At 42.2% G+C, this 15988-nt stretch overlaps 1 protein-coding gene across 1 annotated transcript; it reads right to left on the bottom strand.

The window, feature by feature from the left end:
* Window positions 1–698: 698 nt before the first annotated feature.
* On the bottom strand, window positions 699–6965 carry MYL7 (myosin light chain 7). Its single transcript, XM_070952187.1, has 7 exons — window positions 6749–6965; window positions 5546–5656; window positions 4756–4831; window positions 2724–2828; window positions 1573–1651; window positions 1380–1428; window positions 699–889 (listed from the first exon to the last, which is right to left on the bottom strand). The coding sequence occupies exons 1-7, from the start codon at window positions 6749–6751 to the stop codon at window positions 788–790; spliced, it is 525 nt and encodes a 174-aa protein (XP_070808288.1). The 5' UTR covers window positions 6752–6965; the 3' UTR covers window positions 699–787.
* Window positions 6966–15988: the final 9023 nt, after the last annotated feature.

Here is a 15988-nt window from a genome sequence, read left to right as displayed (position 1 = left end):
GGACAATATGCTGACTCTGTAAATCGCTTCGAGAGAGTGTTGTAAAGCACTATGAAGCGGTATATAAGTCTAAGTGCTATTGCTATTACTCTCTCAATGCCCATTGTAAATGAGTTTATTCTCCTTCCACACCAAATCTAGTCAAGCTTTTTTTTTTGCAGGTTGGTGGTGGCAGTGTAAGGGTTGAAAAAGTCTCATTTTAGCCCAAGTCCACTGGGCTAAAAATAAGCCAAGAGCTATCTGGCAGCGGTTAGTTTCAAGTTAAACATGGCCTCCTAAAAGAAGGCAGTATTATCCTGGGATGTGCTCAGATAAACCATACCAGATGGTAGGACTGGCTATATCATTATGCAGAGAGGAGGAGGAGCCTTAGGTGGCATTTGCTGAGCAGGATGGATAGCACTCAGCTTAATCACCATTTCTTCTGAGCATCCCAGAATGGAGCTGGAACTAGTCTATTGCCTCATTGCAAAACTCAAGAAGTCCATATTAAGGTGAGCAACTTGTCATATGCCCAAGTCTGCCACTTACAAGACCAAGACTTATTTAGCAAGTCAGTGAGCTGCAACCATGTCTTTGCTCCAATTTGGTGCCCACTAGATGAGATGTATTACAATATCCATCATGCAAACCCAAGAGATACTTCTATCCTCTCTACTCTTCATCTTTTTCTCCCATCTGTCATAAACAAGGTCTCATTGTTTTTCATGAAATTGTTTATTGTAATCTTTAACAAAGTAGGGAGGGTGAATGGGAGTTGCCTCCAGTCCTCGCCCTACGCAAGTCTTCAGTCTTCCTTCTCATCTCCATGTGTGATGATATAACACAAAGATTTATAGTCAATGTTTCCAGCTACATCCATGGGAGCAAGAGAAAACATTTGCTCTACCTAGATAGGAAGAAACAGAGAGTCTAGAATAAGTATGGGAAATCACAGTCGATCAACTTTTGAAGGTCTTGCAGTAAGATCCCTGAGGATTCCTCTCTCCATCAAAGCCTTGGCTAATGGTAAACAATCCATTGGTCACATCAGGGTCTTCAGTCTTTCTAACAGCTCCTGAGAACACCGAGAGTTTTTCAAAAAGCAAAAGTAAACTTCCAAAATTTGGTGAGGTGTTTTGAAAAAAGAAAAAAGATGTGTTAAATAGATCTAAATGCAATGATTAAATGACAAAACCTCAGGATCTGAAAAATGAAATTAAAAATCCCATGTGTCATGTCCAAACATGTAGCCAAGGATATCCATTTTGAACCAAATTCTATCAGTATCAAGCATAGATCAATTGATATATAGAGAGAAAGGCATCTCCCAGCTTTGGTGAACTTGTGAGAAAAAATTTCTTGCTAAAGAAGGGATTTTGACAGTAGGATTATCTCACCTCCTCGAGAGAAAACTTGTCAGCTTGAGTTACCAGAAGTTGTTTAAACCTGGAAAACAATTTTTAAAAAGTGTTGTTTAAATGTGTCAGTGTTGTTGAAAACATTGCCTACAGAACTCTGGTTTTGGTTGTTTAATAGAAGGCCTGAAGGGATAATAAAACACATACACAAACACACAGTTCTTGAACTTACTCCTCTTTGTTCACTAAGCCAGTTCCATTTGGGTCAAAGAGTTTGAAGGCAGCAAGGATGGATTCCTCTGGATCAGTACCTACAGATGATACAGTTACTTAAGAACAGATAAAACTGCCTTTCGGAGTTCTTTTCATTGGATATGGATGGCTCTCAATATTGCTTAAATCAGGCATGTGCACAATGTTTTCCAGGTTAGAGGATACACTTGGCCAGAAGCATCCGTCTAAATAAATAGTATCATAAAGCTAAATTGGAGTTCATATTATTTAAATTGAATTAAAATAGACAATATGTTTACTGTCATGGATTTAATATTTCTCGTCTTCTATCACATTAAAACAACAACTGTGAGGTTTCCAGAAAATGCATCCAAGGCTTTAGGATGCTGCTTGTCACCCCACAATCCCAGGAATTATTGACTGGTTATTAACCTGGTTATTGAATTAATTGATTTCCTGGGTTGGTACTATACATTGAATTTAAAGTCACTGAAACAGGCTGGTTTTATGCAACATGTTCGCCTACTAGTAAATAAAGATACACTTACCCAAGTTTCTTTACTTATTTTGCAGATGTACATCCCATTAAATCTAACCAAATTTAGGTGGCATGAATGCATCTATTAAAGCTTTATTAAATCTGGTTAAATATATGATGCAAATCAGGGGTGGGTTTCTATTGGTTCGCCTTTGGTTCAAGTGAACCGCTAGCAGCGGGAGGATCCGCCAACCCGCCCAGATGTCATAAAAAATGCTCTGCGCATGTGCAGAAGTGTCGCACGCTCATAAGCGAGCACGCATGCACTACCAATAGCGAACCGGTAGCGCCGGGATTTGAATCTCATCTCTGATGCAAATGCAGCCCCTGACTGCCGGCAGCTCTAGGATTTCAAATAACAAAAGTTTTTTTCCCCCCTGGAGATGTCTGGAGTTTTCTTCATGCATAATAGTGGAACTCTGCCACTTAACTGTAGCTTAAGAGTGAATCTTGTATGGGGAACATGTTCCCTCTTGTCTTGGGAGAGAAATGACAGAAGATGTCAACATTCTAAGAAGAAATGGAAATTTGGGAGTGTTGGAACAAAAAGAAAATATTGAGCCTCATCATGATTAATGAGCAAATTCCAAGATGTGATAATGCTAATTTACCATTCAGTTTCTCCCCAAAGAGTGTTAAGAAGACAGTGAAGTTAATTGGTCCTTTCCCTTCCTTCAGCATCTCTTCCAGCTCTTCATCCTTCACATTCAGTTTGCCTGTAGAGAGAAAGCTGATCGCAGTCAACATTCCTAACTGGGTATATTGTCTATTGTCTGCTTTGTCCAATTGTGAGTCCAAAATGCCTTCCAGAATATAGCAGATGTGGAATGTTTGAACAGAACAAGGCTCAATTCCTGAATGCTTTGTTTGCACTTTTGTACAAAATAACAAAGTTGGAAGAGACCTTGGCGATCTTCTAGATCATGAGGAAATAACCCAGATTCCCAACATCTGGGGAGAATATCAGATTTGGGGGATTTTGGTAACATCTCTACTTACCAACAGACTTCCAATAGCTGCCCTTTCAGAGATGGCATCATTTGAAGGTATATTTTCCCTTAACATGGCCTTCAGGACAAGACAATACCAGGACAAAGCAGTGAACCAGTTCATATACAACATGATAATTTTACAATCACTAGCACTGATTATGTTACCTAGTTTGGTAATGAAATGTTTTCAAGCGAACAACCAGGCTCAGAGAGCTCCAAGGCCCCCATAGTTCAACCCTGAGCTACAAATATTCTCTTTCTATCAATAACCATTTTCTCTGCATATTAAACATTATAATTTTAGAAGCAATACTTAGACATCTTGGTATTTTGCATCCTAGAATTGAGGGGACACATCCAGCCCTAGACCTTCAGATTTTCTTCCTCTCCTCTAAAGAAAGAATGCCTTGAAACAAAAGACTGCCCCTTTGATGGGTCTTCCAATGTCAAATTAAGGCACAGTATACCAGCCGTTGCATGCATGATAAAAAGGGAAAGTTCATTCCATCTTATGAAACTGATGAACTGTTTATTAACAGTAACACCATCCAGAATTGAAGAGGAGTACTTAGAGCTCCAAAAATAACCCAGCTACAGCTAGTGCTACAGATAAGCAAATTCCATCTCCCCCCCCCTTCTTCACTATACTTCCACTTGAAAGACCACTGCAAATTTTGCATTTCAGTCCACAGAAATGTAACTACTTCAAAAGAAGGAATTAAGAGCAGAGGGGAGCAGAACTTAATCCTAAAGGACATGTACTCTCTCTGTTTTTGCAAAGAAAACATCCCTATTGTCTCTAGCATGGAAAGAACAAGAGCAGGGGTGATAGCTGAAAAGGAAAATGTGAGAAATGTTTCTCTTTACCTCAGACCTGAAAAGCTGTTCCTGGTCAGAGTAAACAGTACTGAACAAATTAAATAAATGTCCAACATTAGCAACTTTAGGACTTGTGGACTTTAACTTCCAAAATTCTCCACCCAGCATGGCTGGCTGGGGAATTGTGGGAGTTGAAGCAGAGGTGGGTTTCAGCAGGTTCTGACAGTTCTGAAGAACCGGTAGCAGAAATTCTGAGTAGTTCGGAGAACTGGTAAATACCATCTCTGACTGGCCCCGCCCCCATCTATTCTCTGCCTCCCGAGTTTCAGTTGATCAAGAGGAAATGGGGATTTTGCAGTATTCTTCCCCTGGAGTGGGGTGGGAATGGAGATTTTACATTATCCTTCCCCTGCCACACCCACCAAGCCATGCCACGTCCACCAAGCCATGCCCACAGAACCGGTAGTAAAAAAATTTGAATCCCATTACTGAGTCCACAAGTCTTAAAGTTGCTAATATTGAACACCCTTGGTCTAGATGGTTTAATTTATTTTCCACTATTCCAGGGCCTGATTAGTGTAACCCTTTACATCTTACTACCCTTACCATGAATTTACTACACAATGTCCATGAATAAACATATTAGCTGATTGAATCCGGCTTTCAAATTTGGAAGAGATCAGAATTTTGTGACATTCTGCTGGAAAACTGGCAGTCAAGTCCCAGGAAAGTGCCAGGCTGTTTTTATTTCTATCTGCTAAGATCTTTAGTAAAGAAAAGATTCCTGAACTTGCTCAGATTGTTGTTTCATAAGCAGAGTAAAGTTACTCACCGAGTTGACTGTATGTCTCCTTCAAATCAGATTTGCTGATAATTCCATCTCGATTCTGGTCAATGCAACTAAATGCCTTGGAGAATAAGCAAACTTGCTCAGATTCCTTAAGCACAATTACTCATACAAATATGTTCTGTCTCATATTCTCAGGAACCACATTTCTTCAGGCTGTTATCTCTCCTGTGAGTATGCTCTTTTAAGAGCTTAGAAATCCTTGATGCTTGACAGAAGCCACAAGTGTTTTTATTCCTTCCCTCACTTGCATGCAGTATCTTCCTAATATTTTTTCTGAAAATTTGCAAATGATAAACACCAGTATGAAAAATAAAGCTGGTGCCCCAAAACTGGATTTGGAAGGTATTTATTCTTTTTTAAAAAAATTAAAACATCCCTGCAAGATGTTTCACACTCTTTCCTTTTATTGTTCGTATTAATGAGGGAACTGGCTATCAAACAGGGCAAAACATCTTCCCATTCAAGATACATATTGCCTCCACTCTTATTGGTTCTGTGAGGTTACTATATGGCTAAAATCTGATTATTCACATGGCACTTGACATCATTATCCTTAGCTAGATCAAACAGTCTGCAAGAAAAAAATTCCCCTTTTGAAGGAACAACAGGTACAGTATAATCATCATTGCAACAAATCAGCTGCTGAAATGGCATTAAAAGAGAACAGCATAACATGACACAAGAAATATTTTAAAAAGAAGCATGTATCAGATCCAAGCTGGATAGTTTTGATTGAAAATTTCTTAGCTACAGGATCCTAGGATTTGCTCACCTCTTTAAACTCCTGGATCTGTGACTGCTCAAACATTGAAAAGACGTTGGAAGAACCTCTCTGTGCCCGCTTAGCAGTAGTTTTGCTTCGTGTCCCGGCTTTTCTGCTAGCCTAGAAAAAGAAAAAAGGATCAATAGAGAATCCAGAGTCCTAAGGCCCAGCTAATACAAACCAAGGTGTTCTTGTTATCCCAGAAAATAGTGTTTCTTAAACCTTTTTGCTCCCAGAACCATTCCCTGTTTTTAAAACTTATGGAGGACCCTTCAAAATGCTTTTGCTTCCATGGGTTATATTTATCAACACTAACCATATTAAAAATTAAAATTAATGACTCCATGGAATATATTTATTGACTCAGTTTAAGACAAGCAATAGACTCATTAGAGATTAACATATAATATTATTCCCAAAGAAACCTATATTTTTCAGCAAATAAAAATACTTTTAAAATGCCCTCATTTTAAAAGTTTGCAGATACCTTCCATATCTGGCAAATATTGTGAGGAGCTCTGAAAGGGTCTTGGGGATCTCTTAAGGGTCCTAGGACCACACTTTAAGAAACACTGCTGTAGAACAACCAAACAGACTAGCTCCTACATTCTTGTAAAGCATGAAAGAAACAAGATACATAACATTTCTGACATTCTCAATTCTTATACCCTCTGTATAAGGGTATGGATGGATGGATGGAGGGATGGATGGATGGAGGGATGGAGAGAAGGGGGAGGAACCCTACCCATTACAAAAAAGCCCTTTCTTTGCTTCCATGCTACCCTTCTTTGTAACGGTGTCTCAATGCAAAGCAAAGAATCCGAAAGATCCAAGTACCAAAACGAAACAGCTTTCAAAAAATCAGGATTATCCCTGGAAGCAGTTAAAGCTGATGCAGTATGCCTTAAAGCATGCCACAATTTTATTTTGGTTCAGCAATTTCTTATTGACTTTCTACAAAAACTGTGTTCAACCCTCACTGAGATATGAGATTTTTCCAGCAAGATTAAAGCATGCATTTTTGCTTAATTTTGTTTTTGCAGGCATAAATGCTCAACTGCGGCTTGCTTGTTCATGCTAAGGACTGAAAAAAATGTATGTAGGCTCCTCATCTTAAAGTTAATGTGGGAGAGGGAGGGGGGAAGAGAGAGAGAGAGAGAGATGTCTGCAAGAAATTCAACAGAGCAACAATGGATATGAGGTCTTACTCACCATTTTGGGTTTCCTCCTGAAGAACAAAGGTTGACCAGTTGGTGTTAATTCATCTTATATCTCAGAGCTTATCTCTTAGTGAGCTAAATTAGGAACTCAGTTGCAGAAGACAGCCAAACTTGGTTGTCTTCTAGCTCTGACACTATAACGATTGATAAGGCCCAGAGAATAGCGTTTAGCAGGCTTCACTGATGGAAAAAAGTTGGATGTTCAAGTTGAGCATTCCCTTCGGAATAGAGTTTTCCTGGCTGACCCCAAATGGGTGCTGTATATATTAACAGTTGATTGTAGGACACACCCACTTTACCACCATTTTTATCCATGAAATTATTTAAAGCAAACCTACTAGAATTTCCTACTTAAAGCAAACCTACTAGACTTGCTAGAGTCACTCATTATGTACCAGTGAGAATCCCACTAGGCTGATTAACGAAGAGCAGAAAAACAATATTGTTAACTGCCACCCCACCCCCATTCCTGGGCAGTAAAGTTCATTTGCAAAAAAGAGCCGAGGTGGCACAGTGGTTAGAGTGCAGTACTGCAGCTACTTCAGCTGACTGCTAGTTCAGCAGATCAGCGGATCAAATCTCACCGGCTCAAGGTTGACTCAGCCTTCCATCCTTCCGAGGTGGGTAAAATGAGGACCCAGTTTGTGGGGCCAATATGCTATTTAGTATACTGTCTTTGGTGTAAGCCACCCAGAGTCCTCAGAGAGTAGGCAGCAGAGAAATATGACTAATAAATAAATAAATGGGGGAAGAGTTTACCAGCCATTCATCCCTCCAATCTTTAAAATTAGTAACTTGAAATTTTTAAGTTAGAACCAAAATTTAAAACATCAGACTTCCAGAAAATTGATAGACACATATGTAAAGAAAGTTTCCTTCACAAGCTTCAGGAGGGAGCCTGCCAATAAACTAATAGATTAATCCCCTAAATGGATTTGCCCCCCAGTGGGATTTTCCCATGTATTTTACCAGGAAATGTGAATAAGGCAGGCACTAAAACTCAGTGCCCTCCTGAGCATACCCATGCATTCCAAATCCATTGGCGATGTCCATTTTGCTCCCTGAATTCATGGAGACCTAACCCTAACCCTAAGTGCATTTGCCAATGGAATTTTCCCATGTATTGTAGCAGGAAATGTAGATAAGGTGAGCTCAAAGAGTCAGCACCCTCCTGAGCACACTGCATACTGATGCACTCCAAATTCATTGGTGATGTCCATTTTGCTCTCCAAATTCATGGAGACCTAACCCTAACTCTAAGTGCATTTGCCCCAAAGGGATTTTTCCATGTATTTTAGCAGGATTACCATGTCAGTTGCCACTATTATGGGATGAGTTGTGTTTTGGTTTCATTTAAATGATGAATGATCTCTGGCGGGCCCGGGATGGGGGTTATGTGAAATGTTTCCAAGGATCTTACCCAATGACTCCAACACGAAATGCAATGAATCAGATCTCTTTATTAATCAGATGTTTCTATTACAGGTATACGTCTGGAAGTGGATCTGGATCATCTGGACCACATCTTATATACCTGGGAGGCGGAGCTGAGGTAAGGAGGGGTCAGAGGAGAGTCTAGGTGGGTGGGTGGGTGTAGTTAACCCTTACTCAGCCAGTGGGCAACGTTAGGCATTTACATGCAACAAATCCCCCTCTAAATGCCTAACAGTTGGCCCCGTGTGCGTATTTTGTGTGTGTACACCTAGTCTTGAAGTTAGGTAGGCGTGCTGTTTATTCTGCAAAGGTTTGGTCAGGATGTCAGCGATTTGCTCGGCAGTTTTGCAGTGTATGGCCTTGATAAAACCAATGTTCGTTAGCTGTCTGACGTGCTTATACTTAATGTCTACATGTCTAGATCTCTGGCCCACTGCGTCTGCCATGGATATATCTATGGCTGCCTTGTTGTCCTCATGTATCATTATGGGGTAGATTGGTTCAGTCCAGATGTTGGAGAGCAGGTCGTCAAACCACGTCAGGTTGTTGGCTGCCTTGGAGAGACAGATGTATTCTGCTTCGGCCGTAGATGTGGCCACCAGGTTTTGTTTCCCAGTGTACCAGTGCACTGGGCAGCTGTTGATGAGGGATACATAGCCAGATGTGCTTTTCCTGCTTTTTGTATCACCTGCCCAGTCAGCGTCGGCATAGCAGATTAATATGGGCCTTTTGGAGTTCGCTGGCTCTAGGTTTAAGTAAGCATCCACGCTATATTTTAGATATCTGAGCATGCATTTTACACCTTCCCAGTGGTACGTTTTTGGATCGCTCATGTGTCTAGACAAGAGGTTGACCGCTAGGAGGATATCTGGCCTAGTCCAGTTGGCTATGTATAGGAGGGACCCAACAACAGACCTATAGAGGGTATTGTCCTTAAACGCCTCACCTTCTTCGTTCATGTGTTTTAAAAAGTCAATTTGCATGGGTGTTTCACACGGCTTGGCATCCCTCATGTTGCACTTGTGTAATAGTTCTAATATTTTCTCCTTTTGGGAGACCCTGAACCCTTTCTGCATTCTGTTGATCTGGACACCCAAGTATTTGTTTACCTTTCCCAGAGTTTTTAGTGCAAAATGCTTCCCCAACTTGTCAGCGAAATCATCACATTTTTGTTTATGTTGGCCACAGTACAAAATATCATCCACATAAACAAGCACGTATTCGATGGATGTGCCCTCCCCTTTTGTGAAGAAGCATAGGTCAGCAGAGGTGGCTGTGAACCCCATATCCCTGAGGATTTTTGCTAGGCACTCATACCACCTCTTACCGGATTGTTTCAGCCCATACAGACTCTTGTTTAACAACCAGGTATCCCCTTCCTGTGTGTTTCTTCTGGGGGGTGCCCTGACGAAGATCTCTTTGTCTAGCTTCGCGTGAAGATATGCTGTCTGCACGTCAAATTGGTAGATTTCTAGTCCTAGAATTGTTGCTATCACCAGGGCGCTCTTTACACTCTCGACCCTGACCGTGGGTGAATATGTGTCGGTGTAGTCCTCCTGGTACTTTTGCGCAAACCCCTGTGCTACTAACCTAGCCTTGTACAGGGTCTTATTGTCCTCGAGCTCCTTTATTTTAAAAACCCACCTTGTCCCAATAGGTACTTTGTTGTCTGGTACCTTGGATGGGGTATACACATTTAGCTCTCTCAGGCTGTTCATCTCCTTGTCCATGGCCTCCTCCCACCTAATCCTTTCTTCTCGTGGCAACCTAAGAATGTCCTCGTAAGAGTTGGGTGTCGTGGTGTTTGTGTGTACTGAGAGTATGTAATCTTCAAACTTTTTTGGCATTTTGTTCCTGTTGTGTCTGACGGGCCTGTCAGGTAGTGTCTCTGTGTCATGCATGTATTTGGCTTCCTTCTCTGTGAGTGCATCTACCTTTATGACGGGGTGGTCCTCTTTCCATCCCTTGGTGTCTACCCCTTGGTATTTGGGTTTGTGTTTCTTGTGTGCCTCGGTTTCAGCTGTGTCTAGTCTACTCGTGGCCCTTACATTATCTGAGGTTTCCTGCCTGAACAGCACTTTGTTGAGATGTATTTTTGACCAGTTTGTGTTTTCATGGAACACTGCTGTTCGAGATACGATAAATCTATTGTCCTTATCAATAAACCTGTACCCTTTTGTCCCGGACTCGTATCCCATAAATCTTAGCCTCCTTGATACCTTGTCCCCCTTTCGTCTTAACTGCTTTGGTATATGTACATCCGCAGTGACCCCAAATACGTGTAGGTGAGCTATTTGGGGTTTCCTATTGTACATAATCTCATAGGGAGTTTTGTTCACCACGCTTGACCATAGCCTGTTCAGTGTGTAGTTTGAGTATGTGAGTGCCTCTGCCCAGAAGTGTTGCCCCAGCCCTGCATCTTCTAATACGCATCTTACCATTGTTTGTAATACGCCATTCCTGCATTCTGACACTCCGTTCTGGAATGCGAAAAAAGGCGCCGAAGTAAAGTGTAATATCCCATGTTTCTTTATCCAATTGGAGAAGTCCCTTGATAGGAACTCTGACCCTCTTTCTGTCATAATTTGTTTTATTTTGATGTTGTGTTGTGTTTCTATCCTTCTGTAAAATTCTTTGAACTTTTGAAACACCTCATTTTTGTGATTGATCGTGTACACGAACCTGTAACGACTGAAGTCATCAACTATAGTTAGAAAAAACCTCTTTTTGTACTTAATCGAGGGTTTCATGGGGCCTACCAAGTCCATGTGGACTAACTGAAAGGTCGAATTGATGGTGCGAGAGGCCTTTTTTGGTCTAGGTTTTGTTTTTAGTTTAGAGCATTTGCACATGGAACACTCTAGGTAATTGTCACAATTCTTTACTTGCAAACCGTTTGTACATTCAGTCATTTTTTGTATAATTGGGAAACTGGCGTGGCCCAACTTCCTATGAAGTAGGTGGGCGCATTCATCGTGGATGGGTTTGCCAATGGATGGCCTCCCCTTGTGCTGTGTCGGGTGTCGAGTGTCAGCCATTCCCTCGACACATGATTCCGGGGACTGTGACAAGCCAGAAGAACAGAGACACGGTGAAGGGGGGTGTTGTAGCGTTTAGCAGGGCATGGTGATATCAGGTGGTGGACGGTATAGGGAATCTGGGGACAGGGTCAATAAAACGATGTCAAAGGAAACAAACGCCCTTCAATATGAGGGACAGTGAGATCTGGAAGTAACTGGCAATCCACAACGAACCTGAAGGAGTAAATAGCGCGGTCACTTTAAATACACAATTGAGCAAGGGTGGGGCTCTTGGGGGTGTTCTATAAAGCCAGATAAGCAGAGGAATCGGGCGTCTCCGACGTTGTTTTTCATCAGAAAACTTCAGCGCTTACTGTATGACCACCGTGTAAGCTACGATTAAACCGGATAGCTTCACCTTGGAGTGTGTGCGTGTGGTGTTTGTTCGGCGGAGCACAGGTGGTTCCAGAGGAGGCTGACAGAAAGTCGGAGACACTTTATTCTTCTGTCTGAGGACTGCAAGCAGCTGTGATGGCAGATGGCATGACGGATGATGCCACTGTGGAAATTGGAATCGTAGAAACACCCAGGAGCATAGAAGAGTCCAAAGGCAGATGCATGAATAAATGTGATAAATGTATTTATTCATATAACAAAACATATTAACTATATACAAAGGCTGTCTTAATATCCATTAGGATAGGGGGCACACAGCGTGTGTGACTACCCCTATCAAAGATCATGTCTCATGGAGAACGTAAAAGAGAGCATGGTGGAAAGGTTAGAGGGGGTTTTATACTCAGTGTAAGCCCCTCCTCTCCACATAGGGGTGGGGGCACTTTCTGCCTCCACTAGTGTCTGTATGATACATGTGCCAATGGCTTGCAAATATGGGAGTTCCAGCCTTATGTCTAGCTGAGTAGAACTCCCTAGATATCTTGGTGGTTGTGGCTGCACTCTTACTATAGAGTAGATTAAATATTTTTTGCAATATCTCAGCCACAGTCTGGTAGCGGCCAAGGCTAGGGTATATGCTGGGTGATAGGCTAGCTATTAGCAAGTAATAGGCCCTGTGGTGCAGGCAATCTGTATCAAAGATCCAGGGTTTTCTGGATGGATCATCAAGTAAAAATAACATATTTTCTCTTAGAAAGATAATTTGTAGCTGATGATTCCACTCTAAGAAATTAGTTCCATCTAATTTTAACTTGTGGAAGTCAGCAGGCAAAGTCATTGAGCTGTATGGTAAATTACTCACAGTCTGGAGCTGTCCATGGTAGTTTTGTAGGTGAGGGAACCCGCAATATGTTGGAGGGATGCTTGTTGCTAGTCTGTATGGATTTATCTCTATGCTCTTTGTACTTATCTCTATGTTCCTCTCTCTTCCTGCAGGTGGCGACTGGGCATGCGCGAAGCTCATTTTGCGCTGGAGATCATCGGGTGAGGAGCTCTCTGCTGTTGCTCTCAGGCCTAGGCCTAGGCCTGCCAGTGGGAGGCTGGGCTTGCTCCTGGCGGGCCTGTAGCCCTCCCTGGATGACGGATGCCATGGCTGGGCCCCTGCATCTCGGGCGAAGAACGGGAAGAGGTGAGGAGGCGAGGCGGTCGCAGGTCGAGGACCTCTGGAGCTCGGTGGTGCGGCCGCGGCGGCGGCGGTGGTAGCAGCGGCGGCAGCGGCGGATCCTGGGTGATACTGGGTGGTCTCCGGGAGAGTAGAGAAGCCTGGCGGGGATCACGTGGCTGGTAAGTAGCTGTTTTTTCTTCTTATTTCCGGGTCCGATGAAGTTGGTGCAGCGGGTGGCAAGTGCGAATCCTGCAGTCGATCGGTCCTGCAGGTGGTCGGGTTCTGGTGGTCGCTTTCTGGGCGCGTTGTCTCTCGGGTCGTCGGCTGGGTTGCTGCGTGGGTTCTGGTGGTCATCCAGATGTCCCCTTGGCCTTGGGGTGCCTTGGGGCGTTTCTTTGTAGGCGCGGGAGGCTTGAATGCGGAGCCGAGTGCTGCCGCTAAAGTCTCTATTGTTTTTTCCACTTCGGGCCCGGTAGGTGGGCCCTTGTAGGTCTGCGGTGTTGTCTCTGCTTGGTTTTCGGGTTCTTCCCCACTCGTGTTGGGTTCCCTGCAGGTTCGTGCCATTTCTTTCAAATCTAGGCTCCCATTGGTTGTCAGCCATTCCAAGATGGCCACCAGGAGCATGGCGCGGAAATGAAATCTTCCAAGTCCGGAGCTTCAGTTGGGAAAGCCTTTCCCTTGCCGGACTGGCGACTTCATTTTCTGGTTCCTGGCTGCCCATCACTGCTCCATGGCTTTCCAGGAGGCCCTGGAGTTCCGCGATAAGCTCCCCTTTGCTGGTGGGCGCTTCCAACATCTTCAGAATAGCCAATCGGAAGTCGTCTCTGCTCTGTGGCTCCTTTCTCTCTTTGCTGCAGGTTTCCTCTCTTGGTTCCTTGTCCCAGAGCAGTAAGTTCGGGTCTCCCACTGCCACCGGTCTCCCACTGCCCAGTGCGCTCACATAGGGCTGCCCTCCTCCGGGTCCCCTCGGCCAGACAGTGTTGGCTAATGGTCCCCAGGATGAGGGCGTTCTCTGTGGTCGCACCGACCCTCTGGAATGGGTTTCCTACCAGGCTCCAGACGGCCCCTGACCTCCGCACCTTTCACGTCGACCTAAAGATATGGCTCTTTCAGCAACTTCCCTGATCTGCCGTGGATTTTAACTTAGGGATTTGAGGATTTTAAATTGGTTTTTAATATTATTTAATCTTTATCTATTGTCGGGTTGTTTTATTGTTGTGAGCTGCCCCGAGTCCTACGGGAGAAGGGCGGCATATAAATCTGATAAATAAATAAATAAATAAATGATAACTTTGAAATTTACCATTGAAGCATAAACACTGGCGTTTGTACATTATAAGCAGTCTCTTATATTTGCATCCTCTTTTTTTTTTTTTGGATGCATTCCCTGGATGCTTTTATATGTTATGTTCCTTAGGAATATAATAATTAGCAATTCACTTTATTATATATACTCATATTTTTAAAAATATCCTACAAGTGAATGTTATTAAATTATTCCCAAAGTTTATCATCACTGTTTGCATATTTGAATGTTTCCTACCCGACTTCAGTAAACAATTCTGAAATCTTGTACACATGGCTGAAAATAAATTAAAGAGTAAAGCTGACTTTCATATCTGTCTGTCTGCCTGGGATTCCTCTGTATATTACTTCTTTACCATACAGATATTGCAGTTATGTATTGTATTCCGATTTAGTGCATAGAATAATTATTGGAAAACAATGACACAGGGATAATTTTTACCCATATTTTAATTTATTTTAATATAAAAGACCCCCCAAAACTATGAAAAAATAGCAGGATTCAGAAGTAAAACAAAACAGGAAAATAAACAATATTATGCCAGTGATAAGAAAGCAAGTGTGCCTAAGCCAAGCAACTGTATGACCAAAAACTCAATAGGAGGAATGGAGATTGGCAAGATATTCCATTAAAAAAGCAGAATTATGTGTGCTTTTAAACTGTGCAAGTATGTTTGTATTCCAGCCTATCTTTGCTAAACATCCAGGAAATAGATGTGTCTGTTGTCAACAGTTTGTTGTTTGTTGTCTGTTTCTGACCTGCTCATCAATTTATCTTTCTGATTTATCTTTTTTGATTTTATGACAAGGGCCTGTACATTTTTAACCTTAGCCAATGTTTCATACAAATTGCTCCAGGATCTCCCCCCACTTTTTTCATTACTCTACCCATACATCTTTCTTTACTTCATCTCAAATACATCTGGACTAGAATCTTTATAGCGTTCACCCAATCATCAATTTCAGCCACTGCAACGCATATCATCCTTATCTTTACTAACTGGCATTTTTGTCCAACTGCAACCCATCCACATTAATTAGCTTATTATCTAGATATCAACAAATCATTGCTTAGCCCAAATTCAGCCATGTAGGGGAATTGCAAAACCTTTTCATAGTTAGCAAATAACAGTCTGGGATCTGCGTTTTTAGAGGAAGTATTGCGATTTCTATTTTTCTTAGTCTCTAAAAATAGAACCAGAGCTAAAAAAAGAAAGCTAAAAAGAGAATCAGGAAATGATAAGGATATGGTGCTCCAGAACTGACTTTTTATACTCTGCCAAGACTCCTCCAATGCTTGTTAACAATAGGCAGTGTGGTGTCTAATGTTTTATGGGCAATCACACTGAAATGGCAATTAACCTCTACTGCAAATAGATTAACTCTGGGTGTTAAAACCCAACACAAGTGATCCTACCTAAGCCCACATTCACGTTCACTAGGGAAAAATTTAACCCCTGGATTCAGCCAGATGTATAATGAACCTGTCACTCTGCCTCTCTCCCACTCTTCTAGTGTCATATTGGTATAGAGAATAACCTGTTTGTTTTCAGGCCTCCTGGATTTGACCTAGATCTGGAATTTCATGAAAGCAAATGAAACTTCAAATATCTGGGTTGTGCTATTTCTGGAGATGGTATCTCAAGTTCAGATTTGACACATTCACTTAGGGCCTTTCTCTGCTTGTCAGTTGAGTTCCACCCATGGTTGAGCTGGCAGAAAACTATAAGGAATATGAATTTGGCCATTCTCATTTGTGATCCCTTTATTGCTTCTTATGTCTTTGATCCCAGTCATCGCCCTGAGTTCTCTCCAAGACAAGGGTGACAAAGTCTAACAGATTTTAGCAGGAGCAGCTTCAAGGCATCTGTCAAAGGAAAGGAGAAACTATTTGTGGCTAACCATGAATATG

The sequence above is a fragment of the Pituophis catenifer genome, unplaced genomic scaffold, assembly GCF_029215685.1.
Source record: "Pituophis catenifer annectens isolate HBS135680 unplaced genomic scaffold, rPitCat1.0.hap2 SCAF_12, whole genome shotgun sequence".
In the NCBI taxonomy this organism is placed as follows: Eukaryota; Metazoa; Chordata; class Lepidosauria; order Squamata; family Colubridae; genus Pituophis; species Pituophis catenifer.
This window is presented reverse-complemented; position numbering and strand designations above follow the sequence as displayed.

Coding starts and splice junctions, on each gene's coding strand:
- MYL7 (XM_070952187.1), bottom strand. Junction 4,832..5,545: donor AGATCCAGGAGTTTAAAGAG/GTGAGCAAATCC, acceptor TTATTCTCCAAG/GCATTTAGTTGCATTGACCA. Junction 2,829..4,755: donor GGAGACATACAGTCAACTCG/GTGAGTAACTTT, acceptor TTCTCTCTACAG/GCAAACTGAATGTGAAGGAT.